Genomic DNA, 20552 nt, shown 5'->3' with positions numbered 1-20552 from the left:
ATTTCAGTGGCTTTATGTTTTATGTGGAAAGTGAAAGTGAACACAGTGCATTATGGGCTATCAGTAGAGGGGCAGGACAACAGCTTGTGAAGGTCGAGCCTGTTGCACAACACTTGGCAAAGCTCACTTTCTACTAGTTGAATGACCAGTTGAGCAAACAGATGAGCAGCAGGCTTCTCACTCCACTCTTCAGTCTGACGTTAAAAACAGACTGGGATGTGACTGCATGCTGCAGCGTCAAACAACTGTCAGCACTCAGGAGAGCTTCCAGTGTCAGCCGGTGTGAAGATGCAACTCTTCTGGACCCTCGTGATTGACTATTGCCAGAAGACTTTATAAGAGACCTTCTGCAGAAAAGTTCGGCAAATTTCTGATAACCTTCTTCGTGGACGAGGGAAGTTTTTGAATATCAAAGACATCAAAAATGTCAGGTAGGTAAATTTATTTAACATAAAATATCTAGATTAGAAATTTTATAAGATCAAAATTTACTATTGAGCAGTAAAAGTGCTTCGGACTGCTAGTTGACCTTCTCTACAAAGGTTAAGTAACTTCAATAAATAAAACACAAGCCAACCACAAATTCAGCTCTGGACATCGGGAACACTATTGTAAATCTCTCATGTCTCCCCCCTCAGAGTTGTTAAATTATATAGAACACATTGCAGTGACCCAGTTTGACTTGAAATCAGAATAGACTCCTGCTCCTCCATACTTGTGCCAATTGAAATTAAACACTACATGCAGCAGACCAGAGATGGCTGCAGACAAAAGGTTACATAGCTCTCCATCTGACTGCAGGCCAGGAAAGTCCAGCTCTGACACAGCTGTCAGGACTTCACACTTAACGTTCCAGTTTTACAATTATAGTAAAACCTTGATGGAAATGAATTCATAAAATCAACCCTTAGAGGCCTTTGTATGAAAATGTCATTATAGATAGAGGCTCACGGAGGGAGACGGAATCTTAAAATGATCTTGTACGCAGTTCAAGACGCTGAAGTTCATGTTAAACTTTGGTAAAAATGGTGGCTTTTGAAAGGTGTAGTTCTGTTATTAAAAGTTCTTTTTTTCTAAATGAATAACAAAAATATTAATAAAATGTTATTGCCCCAAAAGAGCAGGTGGAAACCACTAAACAATATTTCTGTCATCACTGGAAAAAATGATCAAACATAATATAAATGACATCATCACAAGTCATCTTATTTTTCAGCCTGAATAAGCAGACTTGTTTCCCTTTGCGCCTTATTAAGATGCTGTTAAGTTAAGATGCTTTTAAAAGTTTTCTTACAGTTGGTGTTTCATGTTTCACATGAGCCTTCTTGGAGCAGAACCTTCAGCATCACGTCTGAGTTTGAGCATTTATGCCAGGGCTTTAAATAGCTTTAAAAAAGCAGATATGGGCAGACGTTTGGATATCACAGTCTTTAAATTTCAGCAAAGTTGTTGTTGCATGGAAACTCTGATGCAATAAACCAGTGGTTCCAAACTGTTGGGTGTCCATGACCATGACCATGACCACATCAGACATAGGTGTAATTAATAACACCTAACTACTGAGGGCTTGTGACTGGAAGGTCGCTGGTACAATCCCTGGACTGACATCACAAAACTTGTGAAGGGATTCTCTAATGGTCAGTATGAACAAAATGAATGATTACAGCAAGAACAACATTTGTCAGTGTTCATTTGGGCAGCTGACTGTTGTTTTAAGAGACCTGGAAAAAATGTGAACCTGTCCTTTAACTCAAGGTCCACTTAATGTCTTATTCCAAAGCTTGGTTGCCTAACTGAGAGAATTCCAACCACTGATGAAGACATCGAGACGTACTTGAGCCCCCAAAATGTCACAGTGGGAATTATTTTTTCTGAAGAACTTCCCTTGCAATAACTTCTGAGTGTGTCCCTATTAATGGTGTGGCCATAACCAGAGACTGTAACTGATACATAACAGATAATATTATGTCATGATACAACTCAGCCTTCCTCTGTGGATCAGACGGAATGCAAAAGTAGTAGTAGTAAATTACCACAGCGACCTTTCAGTAGCTATTAGCTTCAGTGTGGCTGTTTTTTGGAGATATTTGTAAAGTTGTTTGTGAATGGTAATGTTTCCACTATTGCATTCCTGAATTGAGTTCAGAAGTATTACAGAGCTGATTGACAGCCGCTAGGCTTTTATGCAATTTATTTATTGTGATTTATTCCATCAGACATAGTTTGTTGTGGTTTACGACTCATTTTATACTAACTGACAAAAAATGGTCCAATTAATAAACCTGGTCACAGCATGTTTACAATATAAGGATCAAAGTTTAAAATTTGCAATTCATGCCACCCAGGAATTAAATAATGACTGAACTTCTTATCAACTAAAAAAATGGAATCATAAAACACGAAGAAGATAGAACCTGAGAAGTAGAAGAAACTCTAAAAAGCTAAAACCAGAAACTGCATAAGCCTTCAATTACAATATCAGTAATATCAGTTAATCAGTCTGATCCTCCGTTCTGTCACCAGCTGCTGAGGCCTTCGTCACCTTGGCCACCACGGACACCTACTGCATGGGAGCCACAGTGGTGGCCAACAGTTTACGGCGGCATGGGACGACTCGCAGCATCGTCGTCATGATTACGACAAACGTCTCACAGGAGTGGAGGTGGATCTCTTTTCTGTCATTTGTTCCCAGAGCATTTATTTCTTATTATTTATCACAGCTCATACTCTGCTCCCATGTAATTCTAGGTGTGATAGTTATCAACTTCACAGGATTTCTGGGAACTGAAGTCCTTAACATTGTTACCTCACACTGCCATTTGGGGCTCAAAATACAAAAATTCTGTAATGAATCAGTAATAGATCTCATGTCCATCTAGATCCTCCTCACTGAGTTTGATATCGACATAATTTCATCTCCTCCTAATTTAACCAGGCTCGCCCTCGAGAACGTGTTTGATGAGGTCATCCTGGTGGACGTGATGGACAGTGAGGACCGCCTCCACCTTTCCCTGCTGGGACGTCCCGAGCTCGGTATCACCTTCACCAAGATCCACTGCTGGACCCTGACACAGTACAGTAAATGTGTATTCCTGGATGCTGACACGCTGGTGAGTTCAATGAACACACAGCAGTATGTAAAGTAGATTCTCAGTGAGAGTGAAGATCTTCAGTAGAGGATGACTGATGTCCGACACAAACTGGAAATGTCAGATCCTAAACTTAGTGGCTTTAGTGTTCCGTGTCCTGCTTGAAAAAACAAAAAAAGCCAACTGGAGTTGTACTTTTAAAACAATAATTTTAAGTATATAGTATATTTCCCGTGGATCAGATTTTGATTTGGGTTATTTTAGCCAATAATTCTTTGGTTGAACTTGCGGCATCTCTAATCATAGTAGTTTCTGAGTAAACACGATTTGAGCATCAAGTTCACAGGTTTCAAACTCACTGTTGACTCTCTTGATGCATTGACAATGTCTACTTTCTGTCTCCTGGCATCAATTGTCTAGATTTTGCTCATTTGACACTGCTACAGTATAATTAGTTTGTGCTTCATCAGGTGATGCCCCAATGATATTTGAATTTAGTTATTTGACTTCCCCGCCACTCTATCTATGCACTGAACGCTTGGTTCATGCCTTTAGCCATCCAAGTGGGAGCTGCAGGCAAATTGCTCTCTTCAAACAGAGAACAAACAGAGGCAGAGATGGTTGATGGTTGTGTTTGGTGCAGCTTGCCTGTCACGTTGAACTGCAGACAAGCAGGTGAGGCTATGCAGCAGATATCAGTGTCAGCCACTTTATACACACAACCATCCACCACATCCTTCTCCTAAAGAAGTCATCATACTTCCTCCTTTGCCTTTTGACCAACAAATGACTATTGCTGTGGTTTTTCTGATGAGGACAGTCTCAGCATCATGCACATGAAACACCTTCTCCCTCTAATGTTTGTGATCTGATAGGCTAAGAGAGAAGTTCAAGAACTTTCCAAAATGTCTGCAGGCTATTCTGTCAATCATGTTTCCTTAGAAAGGAGCTCCTCTCTTTGTATTTTGTTATTGATCCTGTTCAGTTCTGCTTCATCTAGTTAGAGAGCAATCATGACATGACCTCTGACTTGTGTCTACACTCCTGAGCACTTACTTAGAAATGTGGTACTTCTTTGTAGTGGCACCTTCTCAGAAAGCCACTTTATTTATTGCTTTATTAGAGAAGAAATGTTTATGGAATTAAGCGTGATGCCACTCACTCCAGGTTTCATGCCTCTAACAGCCAAGAACAATAAAAAGCTGCAATAATACACATAAGCTACTTACCTTAAAGAGCTTATTCAGTCATGTGTTCATTTTTTGTTTTGTTCCATGCATTACAAACCTCACTACAGCAGCTTTGATCACTTTTTAATGGAATCATTCCTAGAAAAACCCGAGTAAAGCTATGCTAAAGCAAATATTGCACAAATGACTGTATAGCACATCAACATGCTGGCTCATTGATCAAACTATAGATCACTATCACTATCACAGAGTCAACACATAGTATTGTGTCAGTCTCTTTCAAGCTCTGAACTGTTGGCTAACGTGTGTGTGCAGGTCAGTGATGTTGTTAAAGTCAGTACTCATCATGGATGTTAAAGGCATGTTTTTGAGCATGTTGTTACTGCAGCTTTGTTCTCTGTTTGGTCAGTGCAAACATGTTCTCGTGTTTGCAAGGGCACAAATGTTTGACTGAGCTGAGTAAACAGAGCGAGGTCATGCCTGCTCTGATGATACACATGTGAAATGATAGTGAGAGAAATCGGTCATTGACTATTCTGTTGTTGGAGCATCATGAAAACCTGGATGAGCTCTTGTTCGTCACTGCAACAGAAACCAGAACAATGTGTTACATAAACTCCTGACAGATTTCTGATCATGTCTATCATCTAGATGCCTCCTGCACAACTCAAGTTACATCAGTAGTCACTGAAACATCAACACTACAATAAAACTAAAAACTGGAATAACTATGTGCATGTAAATGTACTCCATGATAACCCTAACCCTAACCCTAACCCTAACCCTGGCCCTAACCCTAACCCTAACTCTTTGAACAGTCAGCTTTATCAACACACACACAGCAGCTCATTATACACACAAAAGCAAATCCTGCCGTCAGATATGAACACAACAACTCATGTGTCAATCAGACACACTGAGATAAAAACACTAACAACAGGCAGCACATGATGATCTTTTTATGGCAGTCTGTGAAGTGAAATCACTGTTTTATTGTGTATATGTAGTTTTTTAATGGTTGATAGTTTAAGAAATGTGTATATTGTGTAAATGTAAATACAGTACTATATAATACTGTAATACAGTATCAATACAGTACTTTAGAATATTGCTGAATATTATCTAATACAGAGAAAATTGTACAAAAATGCTCACAACAAAAAATACTTTACTCCATCCTGTCTGCTGCATTTGGCCACAAGTTCTCATCACCGTGACACCTAATGTTGTCTTGTGCCAAATATAGAGGAAAAAAATCTTGGCATGCAACCTGACATTAACTCTCCTTTTATATAGATGGCAACAACACTGGAAACACTTGGGTAGGTCTTCAGCTAAAATGGGAATCACCTTTGTTTTCTTTGCTCTTGTTTTTGGTGGGGGGTTGGTTGGTGGTTATGATTTAGCAGATTGCTGTCTACATGAAGCGTTTTATTGCTTTGTTTGTGTTTGAGTGAGAAAAGTATTCAGGAAATTTGAAGGCTGTAGTCACTGAATGCCTTTTTGTGTGAAAACAACACAAATGTGTCACAGTTTGCTCCATAATTGTTGCTGCTGTGTCGACTGTATGAAGAGTTTTGAAGGTGAGGTCTCAGTATTGAACCGTGCAAACATAAAAAACTGTAATGTGAATTGTGTGAGGTCAAAATGTTTTTTATCCTGGTAATTATTATTTTTGTTAGAGGCTTTTACAGGCGTTGTTACAATATTAAAAACCTGTTCCAGCATGGAATAGTCAGATGTAAAGGGACGGTTCAACAAAAACAAGAAAACATTTACAGTAGACCCACGTGGAGAGAGATGCACCCACTGAAAATGAAATTGGACAAGTGGCAGATGTGACAGTGGCTTCCCTAAGCTTTCTTATGGGAACCATCTGGGACTGTCTCATCCCAAACGGGTCTCTATGCACACACCTGCACATCGGATGAACCTGTGACCTCTTCCCTTTTCAGGTGCTGTGTAACGTGGACGAGCTGTTCGAGAGGGACGAGCTGTCAGCCGCTCCTGATCCCGGCTGGCCCGACTGCTTCAACTCAGGCGTGTTTGTCTTCAGACCGTCCCTGCAAACCCACGCCATGCTCCTGGATCACGCACAGCAGCACGGCAGCTTTGATGGTGAGACATGACTACATGTTTGAGTTCAGGCTAACAAGCAGAGAACACTGTGTGCTCCGAATACTGACAACTCGACGGAATACATTCATACAAAATTTAAAGATGAGGTGAGAGGATGTGTTTGTTCATAGCTTAGTATTCTCTCTGTGTGTCTGTCTGTCTGTCTGTCTTAGAATGAATGAAAATGATCCATTTGTTCACTGTAGACACTTGTTTTGGCAATAACACCTGGGAACATATGAAGATTGATGAACACTCATTTTTGATAACCTGTCAAAACCAGTCTGAAATTTTGACCACTTGCTTGCGGTCTGGAATATAAATCCTTTCTTCTTCCGATTAAAGAAGCACACCTCTTGCTGGTCTGTCATTTCTGACAGCACAAATGTGGAAGATGGGCTGGAAACATCAAACTTCTTTAGACTAGTTTCTTTATAAGTAACTGTAACACCAAGTGTAAAGGATTGGTCTTGTGGTTTGGAGTTTCAAAGAGTTATTGTGTGTTGCAGTCAGTGCTTGAACTGGAATTTAGAAAGAAAAGAAAGGTGTCAGTTCTTTGAATCAGCAGCACACAAAATGTGCCTTTTATATCAGATAATTCTGGTACATTACATGTGGAATCTCTTACTATATTAAAACGTAAATTCACAAGGAGCATGTAGTCAGTCAGTCGGTAAGACCTTTTTTATTTTAAAGGGGACATATTCTGCACATTTCCAGTTAATTCATTCATTAATACACACAGACACACAGCAGGGCTACAGCTACTCCACTACACACACAAACACACACTGAGTTGTATCAAATGAATTGTAACAAATGTTACGCACTTGTGCAGTGTGGCGACATGTACAACATTCCGAAATTTGGTTGCAACCCAATTCAATATTGAAGAGTCATGGCTCGATATGGGCATCAGGCCACACCTTCAAAATTTTGGTAACCAATTACAGACAAACGGTAAATGATATCCAGAAACAAACTCACAAGTTTTATTCGGGGTCATCTAAAAATGGTATGTACCAAGTTTGGTGAAGATTAGATGAAGCTAAAATGTCTTTACCAAAAAATCAGTCACAAATCAGTCTAGTCGGCATCATCCAAGGAACATTCTGTCCAAATATTGTTTTGATAGGCCTTACGGTTCATGAGTTATTAGCCAAAACATAAAAAACATAATAATTGACCACATGGTGGTGCTATAAGTTCCATGTTTTAATATGTTAAGCATTTCCGATAGAGACACCTGTCCATGAAGTATGAATACTTAGTTTTAATATTTAGAAATATATATATATATAACCACTGGAATATGCTAGAAGGAAGAAAAGTAAGAGAATAAATTTCCTTGAAGAGTTGAACATTTTGATATTTGAACGGTTTCTGTAGTTGAAAGTATGGAGAAGTAGTTAGCGATTGAAAAACATACGGAAGAACAATAAATGAATGTTTATCAGCATTCACACTAATTATACACCAGAGATTATTGAGGCAGCCCATATACATTTGTTAACTGAAATGCATGTCAATAAAACAATATGTTAACACAGTGTATCAGGGTACTACACAGGATTTCAACCCCAACTCTCTGTTGGCTTTATGGACATCATTACTTTAAGCTTTAGCAGTGGAGGCAATAATTTGTGTAAAAAAATCAATACCATAATACTTAATCTCATGTTCTGTGTGGCTTACTGTCAGGAGGAGACCAGGGCCTGTTGAACTCTTTCTTCAGTGGCTGGCCGGTGGAGGACATCAGAAAACACCTGCCGTTTATCTACAACCTCAGTGCCAACTCACTGTACAGCTACCTCCCTGCTTTCCAACAGTGAGTGTGTGTGTGTTTGCACAGTATGAGGCCATATCCTGTTACACTGAGCGGAGAGTGAATATGTCTGTTTACAGATTTGTATTTGTGGATTAGACACACACCATGAGATAAATTCATAGTCACTGTCATAGTCTCAACATATTTGTCTTAGTCAGGGTTGAAAGTTTTATTTACCAACTTATCAGTCCAGCCAGGATTTCACAGTTTTTTCTGTGGTTATTGCAGCCAAAAATGTTTGATTTTCCAGCAGCTTTTCTCAAATATTGTGATGTTTCATGTGCTCTTTCTGCATTAGATAAGACAAGACATTACACAACCAATTTCAGACTGAATAGTACTAACCATGACTGGTGAACTAAACTTAATGTGTAAAATGATGGAGTGCTTTCAATATTATATAATTATAGTAATATATATTAAGATTACAGTCCATTTTCTAGTGCACAATGTTCAATAAGTGTCTGACAGACAATCATTTCACACAATGTATGTTTTATCACTATTACAATTCACAATGTAATAGTTTTGGAAACAGTTCTCAGCTGAATTAGTTCATACAGGATGATGTCCTATAGCTAAGTATGCACTCACAGCACACTGTCCAGTCCTCTAAACTAAATGACAAAATAGCTTGTTTGTCATTCATGAGGAATGATTACAGTAAGATGTGTGTCCATGTTCATTTGGGTATGACTGTTATTTTAGGACAGACTTTCTCCCTCCAAAGAGGTTTTTAGCAGTACATCACAGTACAGCAGAAATGATTTCCACTGCCACTAAAAGTCGTCATCTCTGTACAAACATACCTTTTGTTCCTGCAGTTTTGGCCACAATGCAAAGATCATCCACTTCGTGGGAGCAGCTAAACCCTGGAGCTCGGACAGCCAGAGGGAGGACGGCCATTCACACACTATGGAGCATTTTGTCTCCCTGTGGTGGAAGGAATACCTCAGTCAAACAGCATCTCTCCCAGTGACACATCTCAGTCAAACACAAGTATGAGCACCCATGTGATCTTAGGGCTTTATCAGCTCTCTCTGATTGGTTGCAGAGTTGCTTACTTACTGCACAGCTACAGCTTTATGCTAGAATGAACATGTGATTATATCATATGCGACCACACATACAGTATAACTTAAAGGTTGTGATGACACACAGTCTGCAAATGGTTTTTAATTATTTATTCATTATGCATTACCATTTCTTTAAATTACATCAGTTCTTACAGGGGCTGAATCCGCAATAGCGACTAGTGGTGCAATGATAAGTCAGTCACTGACTTTTTCCCCCAATATATTTTCATACAAGAATCATTGTAAACACTGCAAAAGAGCTTTACCTGTCATCAATGGACATAAATGTAAGGTAAACTGATTTTTCATTCTGTTTGCTCACTTAAATAATGTATCCCTGCTATCTCATCCTCTCCAGTTCTGAATCCCAGGTGCATTTATACATCCCACAGCTTTATACAAGGCTAAGCATAAATGCAAGAAGCTCTTATACTTGAGAAGAATTTCAAATTAAGGTTTAAAACATATAAATTAAATAAAGAATATTGTGTGCGAGGTTGAATTGTTACAGGCAGTTGAATAGCAATGGGGCTAAAGAATAATGTGAATTAATACACAAAACAGAATCTGAGGGGTCAACACTTAGTAGGTATGGAAAGCCAACATGTTCAATATTACATGAATTATGATGTTATTAAATAAATGATATAAATGCAGACAAAACATATAACTAAAATTGTTAAATAAAATCTTAAATTTCACAACATCATTCCTTCCAGTGATCATATAATTTTATAATGACACTTTATCACCAAGGGGAATATCACGGTCAGAAATTACAGTCTGGGTGCAAAATTTTGAATCACCACAATTTTTCAATTTAGCTCAGTATATACTAAGATTGAATAAAGTGTTGCCAAAAATAAGTCCTGAATAAAACATGACTGTTTTGAAACATGTTGCACATGTCTGGGAGGTAATGAAGTGTAAAGTGTTTTCTGCTGCTGAACTTGGAATACTGGTTGAAGAGAAGACACTTATGGAACTGCAGGCGTGGATTCATCCCACAAGAAGTATTACTAGAATTATTAGCTTGACGTCAGCTCAACAAAAACATTAGTGATCGAATGAATTAATCAGGTCCAGCAGCTATTTGTATGAATTTCCATTCCCTCTTCCCACATTTGGTGCTGCTTAAAATACATACTGAATGAGCCCAAACAGAATTTTCAGCAGTGCTTTTCCTCTGTTTAACCAGCACTAAACCTCAGTGTTGTCCTTTGGTAAATAAGGAGAAATTTGACCGTCCCCCAAAGTGTTTCTGTAAATCAAGACAAACAGGGCAGAGCCAGTTATGTCAATTATGTGAATTAGTATGACACTACATTGTCCTTTCCAGGAGCCTTTTTTATTAATTTACAGTTATATCAGTTGCTTCTTAGGAAATTATAGTCAACCTGATTCTAAAATGTAATGTCCAGCAGTGTTATACTGCACAGAGCAGTAAGTCAAGCATGGGCCTTGTTTATTCCAAACTCCAAACACTTCAGCATGACTTCTTCCACTTTAGCTGAGCGTTTGTTAATCAGTCAAATAAGCTGCTTCAGAGTTTGGCTGCAACATAAACTTGCAGACTGGCAGCCAAACACAACACATGGCTGCTCAGGCCTGCTCTTGGTTGTAGTCCCAACACTAAACATCCTCCCTTGTTTTACAGATCCAAGAACGAGAAGCCAAGATGCTGTTAAGAGAAAACTTGGACAGTTCCAGTTCACTGCTCGCACATATTTCACTTCATCCACCTGCTGAACCACAGACGGTGAGCTGAGAAACCAAATACTGATCAGCTTAATATTTTTTTTAATCTCTTTTCACTGGACACTCCATCCCTCTCTTTACTGTATCTTTCTTTGTGTCACTGTTGGACAATACATCTCTCTAATACATGATGGAACTTTCAGTCTACTAAGAGATGCAAATGTGTATATATGTGAATAAAAACAGACATAGTACTCTACAGTTAATCTGTAAAGCACCAGAGTTCTTGCCCATTTACTGTAAAGTTCTTGCCCATTTACTGTAAATCAAATATATCACATTACAGTTAAACATTATGAAAATCACACCGCTGTATTTGAGATTTATTCCAGGCTGCCATTGATTTCCATTCATATCTGGTTGAAGGAGAGTAATTATACGCATCATCACCATCATGTAGGTGCAAAGCTATTAAAAAGCGCATCAATGAAACATGCATGCAGGTCTTCTTTTTCTATTCATATCTACACAGTGACCGCCTGGGAATGAGGAACAAGAGCATACAGCCAGGCTAGCAGCTCTGTGAGGTCACATGAATGTCTGAACCAAATTTGAATGAAATTCAATCCAATACTTGTTGAGACCACTCAAAACCACAAATGTTAGCGGATCACCAAAGTCAGTAGGATTAATCATCTAGGGACCATGAATGTCTGCACAAGATGTAGAGATATTTCACTGGATAAGCTGTTGGCGCTAGAGGTAAAGTCAGTGGATCACCAAAATGATTATGATTCATCGTCTGGGGACTATAAGTGCAGGCACCAAATTTATCCATCCAATAGTTGATATATTTCAGTCTGGAGCAAAGTGGTGGACTGAAATATACAAGCCTGTAGGCTACCTGTGTTGTTTTAAATGTTGCAAGGCTTAACAGTCAGTCAGTGTTCCCACAAACCACCTCCAACCACATGCCCCACCCCCAAATATTACTTTTTTTGTAAAAGAATATGTACAGTTCTTGAGGCAACATTAAGAAATTTATGATTATTACAATGACTATCAACTTCTTTTCCAGAGAGCCTACTTGTAGCATATTTATTGTGTGATATGCTGGTGTAATTTAGCCTCCTTGCCACTAATTATCTATATGGGGAATCACGACATTCCACTCTGGTTGACTCCTCTTTCTAGCCGCGCCCTGAGGAACACCCAGTGTGGGTTGAAACTGGATGGCATTCTCCTTTTGGTGATATTTTTTAACTTTGATATGCTCTAACAAATAAAGGCATTTTAACTACGTCCTTGGCTCAGTGCGAGTGCGCCTGAAGCAAGCCCAGAGGCTTCCCTTTGTCTATATGTAAAGGTATTTATTTGATATAATATTTTACACTGAATAAACAACTTAAATATGAATAATATGCTTAAACTTAAATCCCTGGTTTTATTTGATGAGGAATAGCATTACATATTTTATTGGAGCCAGCCATAAAAGGTATTAAAATATGGTTAATAATATAATTCTCAGGCATTATAACTTGATTAGAACAGTTTGACATTTCGGGAAGTTGTTTGTCATCAAATTCATACTCAGATAGATCTCAGTTTCATCTCAGTGTATCCAGTATCTACAGAGATAGATCCAGGACCTTTAAGCCTAGCTTAGCACAATGATAAGAGGCAAGAGGAAACTGCTAGCCTGCTTCCATTAAAAAGAAAAAAAAAAAAGTCCTTTAAAAGAGTTCATTTAAAGTCACACATTTTATGTGAAGCCAAGTAAGTAGTCATTAGAAATATTTGCTAATCAATGGCTTAATGAATGACCCTATTAGCATAGCCGGTTGTGTTTATAATATATCATGGTGATTATTATGGTGGGTTATTAGGCAGCTCAAGTGGCTCTTGTTAGTTCCAGTAGATGAGACTGTTAATTTATGAGTATTTCCGCTTGACTGCATTTGACTCCAGCAGAAAGAAGAAGAAAAAAAAAAAAGGACAGGGACACAGAATCTATTATCTGCCACAGGCCTCTGAGCTTCTCATTGCATTTCTGTCATTTGTTAAATTCATTTCAACTTGATGCATTGTGTTTATACAAGCTTGTAAGATTAGCCTGAATAGACCCCACGCCCTCCAGTACGACAGCAGCAGTGAAATTACAGTACATCAACAGTGTTATCAAGCAGCACTCACACAGTTAGACTGAGACTGAATTGAAACTGACTCATCAACTGTATGATTTCACACTTTCAGCTACACATCGTGTTGCTCCTATACAAGTGTACAGCATGCACTGTGGTACATGAAGTGTGACATAACTGTGTGGTGTTTGTAGTCTTCCCACGCAGGTAGCACACCATGGGAGGATGAGTCAAAAACACCGGAGCAGACGGGGTTCCAGGATTCACCTTTGGGTGCAGAGGGCAGCCATGCCACTGACACTGATACACACCCTGTACGTAAACCTTTCCTCTCTGACTCCTGTACCACTTTCATTCCAGTAGATGTCAATGGATGAGATTCACTACTGGATTTTGTTAAAGCATGTAATAATGGCCCCATAGTCCCCATTGCACTATAGAAACACATTCATGCACTTATCTGAAATATCGTTTTTATGCCTGTCTAAAGGTTTGAGGAAAAGTCAGCGTACTGTAGAGATACAGAAAATGCGACAAAGTGCAACGATGACAGACTTAGTGAATAAATGATGATGTACATGAAACAACTTAAACGTCACTCAAGCATCCACCGAAGAGACAAAACATCAGATCTGTGTGGAACAACGAGGAGACTGTAATGTTCCTCAAATGAATACACGAAACAAACTGAAATGATGCTCTTTTAATTATGTCAACTCGCACCGAATGACGTTTAACAGCACCGACTGGAGAATTGGCGTCACCTACTGTTTATCTTGATGAACCAACTCCTAATATTCACATAGAGGATGAAAATGAGCATTAAAGGATAGGTTCGCAGTTTTTCAAGTGTGTCCTAAAGCAACAGTTTTCCTCGCTGTAATCATTCCTCCTGTTCATACTGGCTATTACAAGATCCCTTTCAAATGTGCTGTCAATGTAAGTGATGGAGGCCAAAATCCGCAGAATGTCGACATAGTCATTTTGTGAAAAATGCATTTCAAAGTTACATAGTCAGTGACTATGAATGCTTGAACTGAACAAAGTGATTCTTTACTCCACGTCTATTCTGTACTGTTGGTTTCAAAACATCAGAGGTGAACTGGGAAGATGTTTAGGGATTTGGGGATCTATTAAATCAGGCAGACTTAGGTTCACTCAGGGTCAACTCCCAACTCAGCAGAACTGCCTTTTCACGCACAGCAGACTGGACTTCTATTACAAGCCTTCATCTGGAGACGGTGTGCCATCATGTCAAGATTGTGACAGAACCTGAATTTTTTCTCTTATGAAAAATTTGAAAAGGCTGAATTCCTCATATGTGACTTGCATTTAATGAAACACTTGCTAATTTTGTTATACATCGTTATATTTTGAATATGTTGAGCACTTAATAGTGAACCCAAACCCCAAACATTTCCCCAGTAACACTCTTTATAGACGATTTATAAGTTGAAACTAATGACTTGATGTACGCTAACTAAAAGATCATAAATGTCATTAATATTATTACTTATAAATGTAATGAACAAAACTGTTAGTAAATCATTTTAATCATTAAGAAACCATTCTTTATCTTTCTTCCAAGCTCAATGCTGCTGTTTTGAAACTCCATACAGTTCAGAGTTGAAAATATGATATTGAATGTGATACTAGTAAGACACAGGTTAGTTGAATGAGTTTAAGATGAGCAAAAAGGAATGAAAAAAATCTACCAATTCTCAAATTTGATATGCTCAACTGCACATTGTATTTGTGCATAAAGATGAGAGCTTGAAACTAAAATCCAGACTGAAAAGAGAGTGTGATTTTTCTAGAGATAAATTCTTTTGAAGATTGATTTTTTATTCTTCTACTTCATCATGGCAGACGGCTGCTGAAACGGAGGCGGTGCGGATGGAGCACCGCAGGCAGTGGGAGGCAGGACAGGCCGAGTACCTGGGCAGAGACTCCTTCCAGAATATCCAGAGGATGCTGGACCGCTTCCTGGATTAGAAAACCTCTGTAACTTAAACAGACCCATGACCTTTATTAACTGGCATCTACTGATACTGATACTGATACATCTACTGATGATTTGAGAGTTAAAAAAAGTATTCTGAATACATTTTTTAAACATAGCACATAACTTAAACACACTTTTGATAAGGATCCCTTAAAGCTGATATTAAAGTCACCCTCCACTCCAAAATTGTACACTAGAAGAGTGTTTTCACATTCATGTGCTGAAGGGAGAGAGTTTCTCTGAGCTCAGCGTAAACCTGCAGTGTGGAACTTTTACATATAAATGAGCGTCTGTTACATTCAAGCCCTTGCCAAATGAGTTCATACAATGCTGATTAAGCCTTTCGCCTCCAGGTAAATCCCTTTGTATTTCCCAGAATACAGAGTTTTTAATCTGGTGTCAGGTTTGACATGCCACGGTGCTGGCTGGATGAATGCATACTGCACATGCTATATGGGCAGAGCACACTAGAGACTTCTGCCGCCTGAGCAGCTAACTTCCAGATAGCTCTCTGCTAGCTTGAATGGGGATAAAACAATTTAAGTGCGGCTCTTCTAGACTTTCCAAATGTTATTGGACCGAATGGATCCAATTCTGATAGTGAAATTAGTCATTTCATGGGGGTTGTATGATGCTCAAAACAATTTATCCACCGTTTTACAGCCGCAACAGTAGAGAAGGACTAGGCTACGGCAGAGCCTATGATGTAAGCACCGCTCGACAGTTTTTGTAATTCCTGTCACTGCCAAAAGGGGGAGACAAAAGTCCCACACTCTAGCTTTAAATCTGAGTTTAAGGAGTGTGCATGATTTGTGACATCACAACTAGTCTGGAGCCAATCCTGATTTAGTATGCAACTTACACAAGTGTGATGTGGAAAGTTGGACTTACTGCATATCTTGAAACATGTCTGGAGGGAATCTTTAAGGTATTGAGACCAAGATGTGTACAGTGTAAAAAATAAACTCATCTTGGTGGACAAACTATATACTGTAGACTCTAGCCCCTTTTACGCAGCCTGTTCAAGGCCGGAATGTTGCGCTGTTAGTCCGCCTCGCTGTTCTGGATAAAAGGTGTGAACATGGAATGGGGGGGCATTGTTATTCCATCATTAAGCTGGTGGCAGAAGTAATCACATTGCTGGATCAATGTCTGTGTAAAATGGACAGCCAGCATGGTGGGACTACACACACTGGACACCGACGCTGTAACATGTCACACCCCTGATTCCAGGACGCCAGCATGCTATCTAAAATCACACATAGGGGCACCATTATGCCGGCTCTGTTCGGTTCAGTGTAAAAAAGCAAGGGTCTTCTTTACAGCAATTTTGCGGGATCTCTGTATAAAAGTGGCTTCTGTTCATAAAGCCCCTGTCAGACATGGCCCTCTTTATCTTAATCTGGTGGCAATTTAACATGTCAGTCTGAATAAGCACCTCCATGGTCACTTTTATGTAAAACTCAGGGCATTTCAAAATTCCTATATCACTTTCAATCCGACACAAATCTGAAGACAATGCGGTCAGTTTAATGTAAAGACCACAGCAGCACTTGTTTCACTCTCTAACATCACTGTAATAAATGTAATATTTCAATAATCTTTTATGCATAAAATTGGTTTAATAAACTGGGAAACTCTGTGAAAGAGACTATTTTAATGCTTTGAGGAGATCAAGCTTCTTGTATCAGTTCAGTCTATATAATTATATTAATATCAGCTGTTGAATAAGTGAATATCCAGCAAAACACTTTACATACAGCATGTGAGCTAACTGGAATCAAACTGAATATCCTGTTATCTACATGAATGCACAAGTGGGACTTTATAAAACAGGCAGCAGAATTGATTTGCTATCTAATAATATTAAATGATGAAATTGATGTGAAAATGTATCAGTGGATTCACTGGTGTTAAACTCTCTCCCTGCTCAGTTGCAATTCCCAAAACATCAACTGTGAGCTGAAAGGAAATATGAGAGCACTGTAATAAAATCAGACAGTGTTCCTGCTGAGAGTTCCATGGGATATAACTGTAAATTTAATTTTACAGACCTGCAGTTTGTTTGTTTTTAAAGCAGAAATAACACCAGTTAACATCCATCCAGCTTAATGACTTTAAGTAGAACTGTAGCATCTCTCAAATGACTCATGGCGTTGGCTTTATTTTGTAGAAAAATCCTGGTGGAATTGGCCAATCTATGTGTTATGTGTATGTGCTGACAGCCATTCTCCAATTCTCCAGTGCAGTGACAGGAACACTGTGCTGTAGGAGATGCCGTCCTTCAGATGAGACGTTAAGCCGAGGTCCTGACTCACTGTGGTCATTAAAGATCTCATGGTGCTTATTGCTCAGAGTAGGGGGTTCCCCAGTGTCCTGGCAAAATTTCCAACTTGGCTCTCTCCATCTGGCCATCTAATCATCCCCCAGTGTAACTGGCTCAGTGATTCCCTCCCTCTCCACCTCAAGATGATGTGTGGTGAGCTCTCTGGCACAAAAATGGCTGCCGTGCATCACCCTGGTGGGTGCTACACATCGGTGATGGTTGAGGTGAGTTTCCCCCCTTCACTGTGAAGTGCTTTAGGTATCAAGATAAAGTGCTATATAAATGTAATCCATTATTATTATTATTATTATTGTTATTATTATTATTATTATTATTATTATTATTATTATTATTATTATTATTATTATTATTATCAGAAGTTTATCTGAAGCTAATATGAAGCTTCAGCGTCCAATAGAGTCAAATCAAGTAGATATCTTTCAACGTTACAGTTTTTTTAGTGCCAAAGTCCCTCTTTTTGTTACTTTACTTCCACCACAGCTCAATAGGGAAACACTGTCTGAGGAAACATAAAGAGGGAATTTGATGCTAAAAATGTGGCAGATATCCACTTGATATGACTAACTCAGACTGCTGAAGCCTCATATAAGCATCAGATACACTTTTAAATGCATTCTTGCACAAAATGACTGTGTGGACACACTGTGGATTTTGGCCGCCATCACTTACATTGAAAGCACATTTGAAGGATCTTTTAATAGCCAGTATGAACAGGAGGAATGATTACAGCCAGGAAAACATCTTTCACTGTTCATATGGACACCTGACTGTTGTTTTAAGACACACTTGAAAAATTAGAGCTAACCAAATTAGAACTGAGTAGGAGTTCAGCTATGGATTCCACTATGATGTGAACAACCATAAAACAAAGGTGAGTAAAATATTCTCTAGTGATCAGCTAAATAGCACATGAGCTAATAGATAGAAAACCCCTCAAACAAATCCATCAGAGGAAAAGTTGCTCAGAACCAGTGCATCCCATAAAGAGGATTTACATGTATCACTTGGACATTAACAAGGTAAACACAAGACATTAGCTCAACAGCTACATGAACCTAATTTATCATGCATAGCAATGCAATGAATAAAGATACACCGCAAATGAATACTCAGATAACACTCAGACTCAGCAGCAAACTGAGCAGCCAGCAGCAGAACATCACCACCTGCAAGCATGTGGGAGTCATAAATGGCAATAATTCATCTCATCACAAACTGAATCTGAACAATACAACAGCGACGCTAAACCCAAAACACGCCAACAACAAAGCAGCCTCATAGCTGACTAGCAGTGTCACCAGGCAAACAGAGCCTGCACTGAGCCACAGCATGCACATCACTAGTGTAACAGATGTGTACTCTTGCTTGTGTTGTATGATGAATGAGGCACAAACTGTCACTTCTGGCACCCATCCAGCATTATTGTTTGGAAAAGATGTTGCTTTTCTGGAGGGAAATACAAACGTGAGTTCACATAGATAGATTGTGTTCTTGTGACTTCAGATTTCTTAAATTTGTGTGTTAAATTTACCACCAGGGGGCACTGTGGCTCTTCCTTCACAACTCTGCCCATCATGGCAGCAGGAACACAGATTAATAGATGCCTGACTGCAGTCAACGGTATGCTGTGTGATCCTTATCCACTGGGCACACGGTGCATGTCATTTTCATAGGCATTCCTCCCATAATGTTGTGACACAGCGATGGAAGATACTGTGGTGAATACAAAGCAAATGGCAGGAGGTGAGCTCAGGCTGAGACTGTGCTGTCAGTGAAAAGGCCTTATGATGATTGCTTTGAAAGACAACCTGGCACATGGCTGAGCGGCTCCCGCTTGACTCTGATTCATCAAGATTAAAGTGTGAGCACCAATCTGGGATAAGTTTCTGGTTCCCCTTGACCGCCTCATTCATTAAGCTCTGAAAATGCAAAAGGAATCACAGATCAGTTCCTGCAGATGCTGACATTTTTGAAATAACGCTGTTAAACACAGCCTCTAACCCAGGATAACTGACAACAGAAGAAACAGTGATATCTTTATTTGGGGGTTCTACTGTGTGCTAGAGTTGCAGAGAGTTTCTATTCCAGCAAAAAAAAAAAAAAAAAAAAGCAGCTGAGTCGACTGTTCAGCTCTCCTCTCAGGTTGAATCTGTGAAATCAGCTCCTGTAATGATTAGCTGGCAGGCTGGAGTCTAATCCTGCCTTCATGTCGTGTGTGATTTAGCGTAAATATGACCTGTCAACAGGGAGAAGTCACTTATGTCAGCCACCCGGTGGTAATTACAAGTAGGGATTGATGAAGTGTGTCAACACATGCAGCAAAAATGGATTTTAATTAACCAATGTGGCAGTCCAAAATAATCAAAGGCCAAATGATAAGTTACACATAATCACAGAAATAAGTACAATAAGTCTGGTACAGTTCATTTAGGGTTCAAAAAAATTAACTTTTAAAAAAAATATTTTGGATATACTTGCAACATGTCGATGTGGGCCGCATATGGGTTGATATGCACTACATGGATTTAAAATGGGTAAACTGGGCCCCGATTTCACCTTGTCCACTTGGCCAATAATTTATAGCCTATTGGAAACATTTCATCAAGGGCTAGAATTGCTAAATTTAAAACATGAGACAGTTATATCCAGGCATATGCAGTACGGGGACTGACATGAGTTCAAGGTTAAAGGTGCAGTGTGTAGAATTTAGTGGCATCTAAGTGGAATGGACTTGGCAGAAATGGAATATAATATTCATAAGTATGTTTGAAGTAGTGTATAATCCAAAGAAAATAAGAAATGTTGTGTTTTCATTACCTTAGAATGAGCCCTTTATATCACTGGCTCTACCGAGGGCCTTTCGCAAGTTTTGTGGCCACCATAGGTTCTCCTTCACGCTTGGAAGGGGACGGTGAAGGGATGGGTATTCATTTCGTTGCAATCTGCAATGTCACCATTAGATGCTTCTAAATATTACACACTGGTCCTTTAATTGACGGCAGTATCTCTCCACCTAGATTATATGTATATAAATGGCACACACACCAATTTTTCATACAT

General features: G+C 39.1%; 1 protein-coding gene across 1 annotated transcript; it reads left to right on the top strand.

The window, feature by feature from the left end:
- Positions 1-139: 139 nt before the first annotated feature.
- Positions 140-16805, top strand: gyg2 (glycogenin 2). Its single transcript, XM_067582873.1, has 9 exons — positions 140-431; positions 2524-2662; positions 2936-3110; positions 6235-6397; positions 8099-8225; positions 9050-9224; positions 10959-11060; positions 13335-13454; positions 15010-16805. The coding sequence occupies exons 1-9, from the start codon at positions 425-427 to the stop codon at positions 15133-15135; spliced, it is 1134 nt and encodes a 377-aa protein (XP_067438974.1). The 5' UTR covers positions 140-424; the 3' UTR covers positions 15136-16805.
- The last annotated feature ends 3747 nt before the right edge of the window (positions 16806-20552 follow it).

Source organism: Thunnus thynnus, chromosome 24, assembly GCF_963924715.1.
Source record: "Thunnus thynnus chromosome 24, fThuThy2.1, whole genome shotgun sequence".
Classification (NCBI taxonomy): domain Eukaryota; kingdom Metazoa; phylum Chordata; class Actinopteri; order Scombriformes; family Scombridae; genus Thunnus; species Thunnus thynnus.
This window is presented reverse-complemented; position numbering and strand designations above follow the sequence as displayed.

Excerpts from the sequence above, each read along its gene's own strand:
- gyg2 (XM_067582873.1), top strand. Across the intron at positions 3,111-6,234 it reads TCCTGGATGCTGACACGCTG|GTGCTGTGTAACGTGGACGA; the intron begins GTGAGTTCAATG and ends TTCCCTTTTCAG. Across the intron at positions 11,061-13,334 it reads CACCTGCTGAACCACAGACG|TCTTCCCACGCAGGTAGCAC; the intron begins GTGAGCTGAGAA and ends TGGTGTTTGTAG.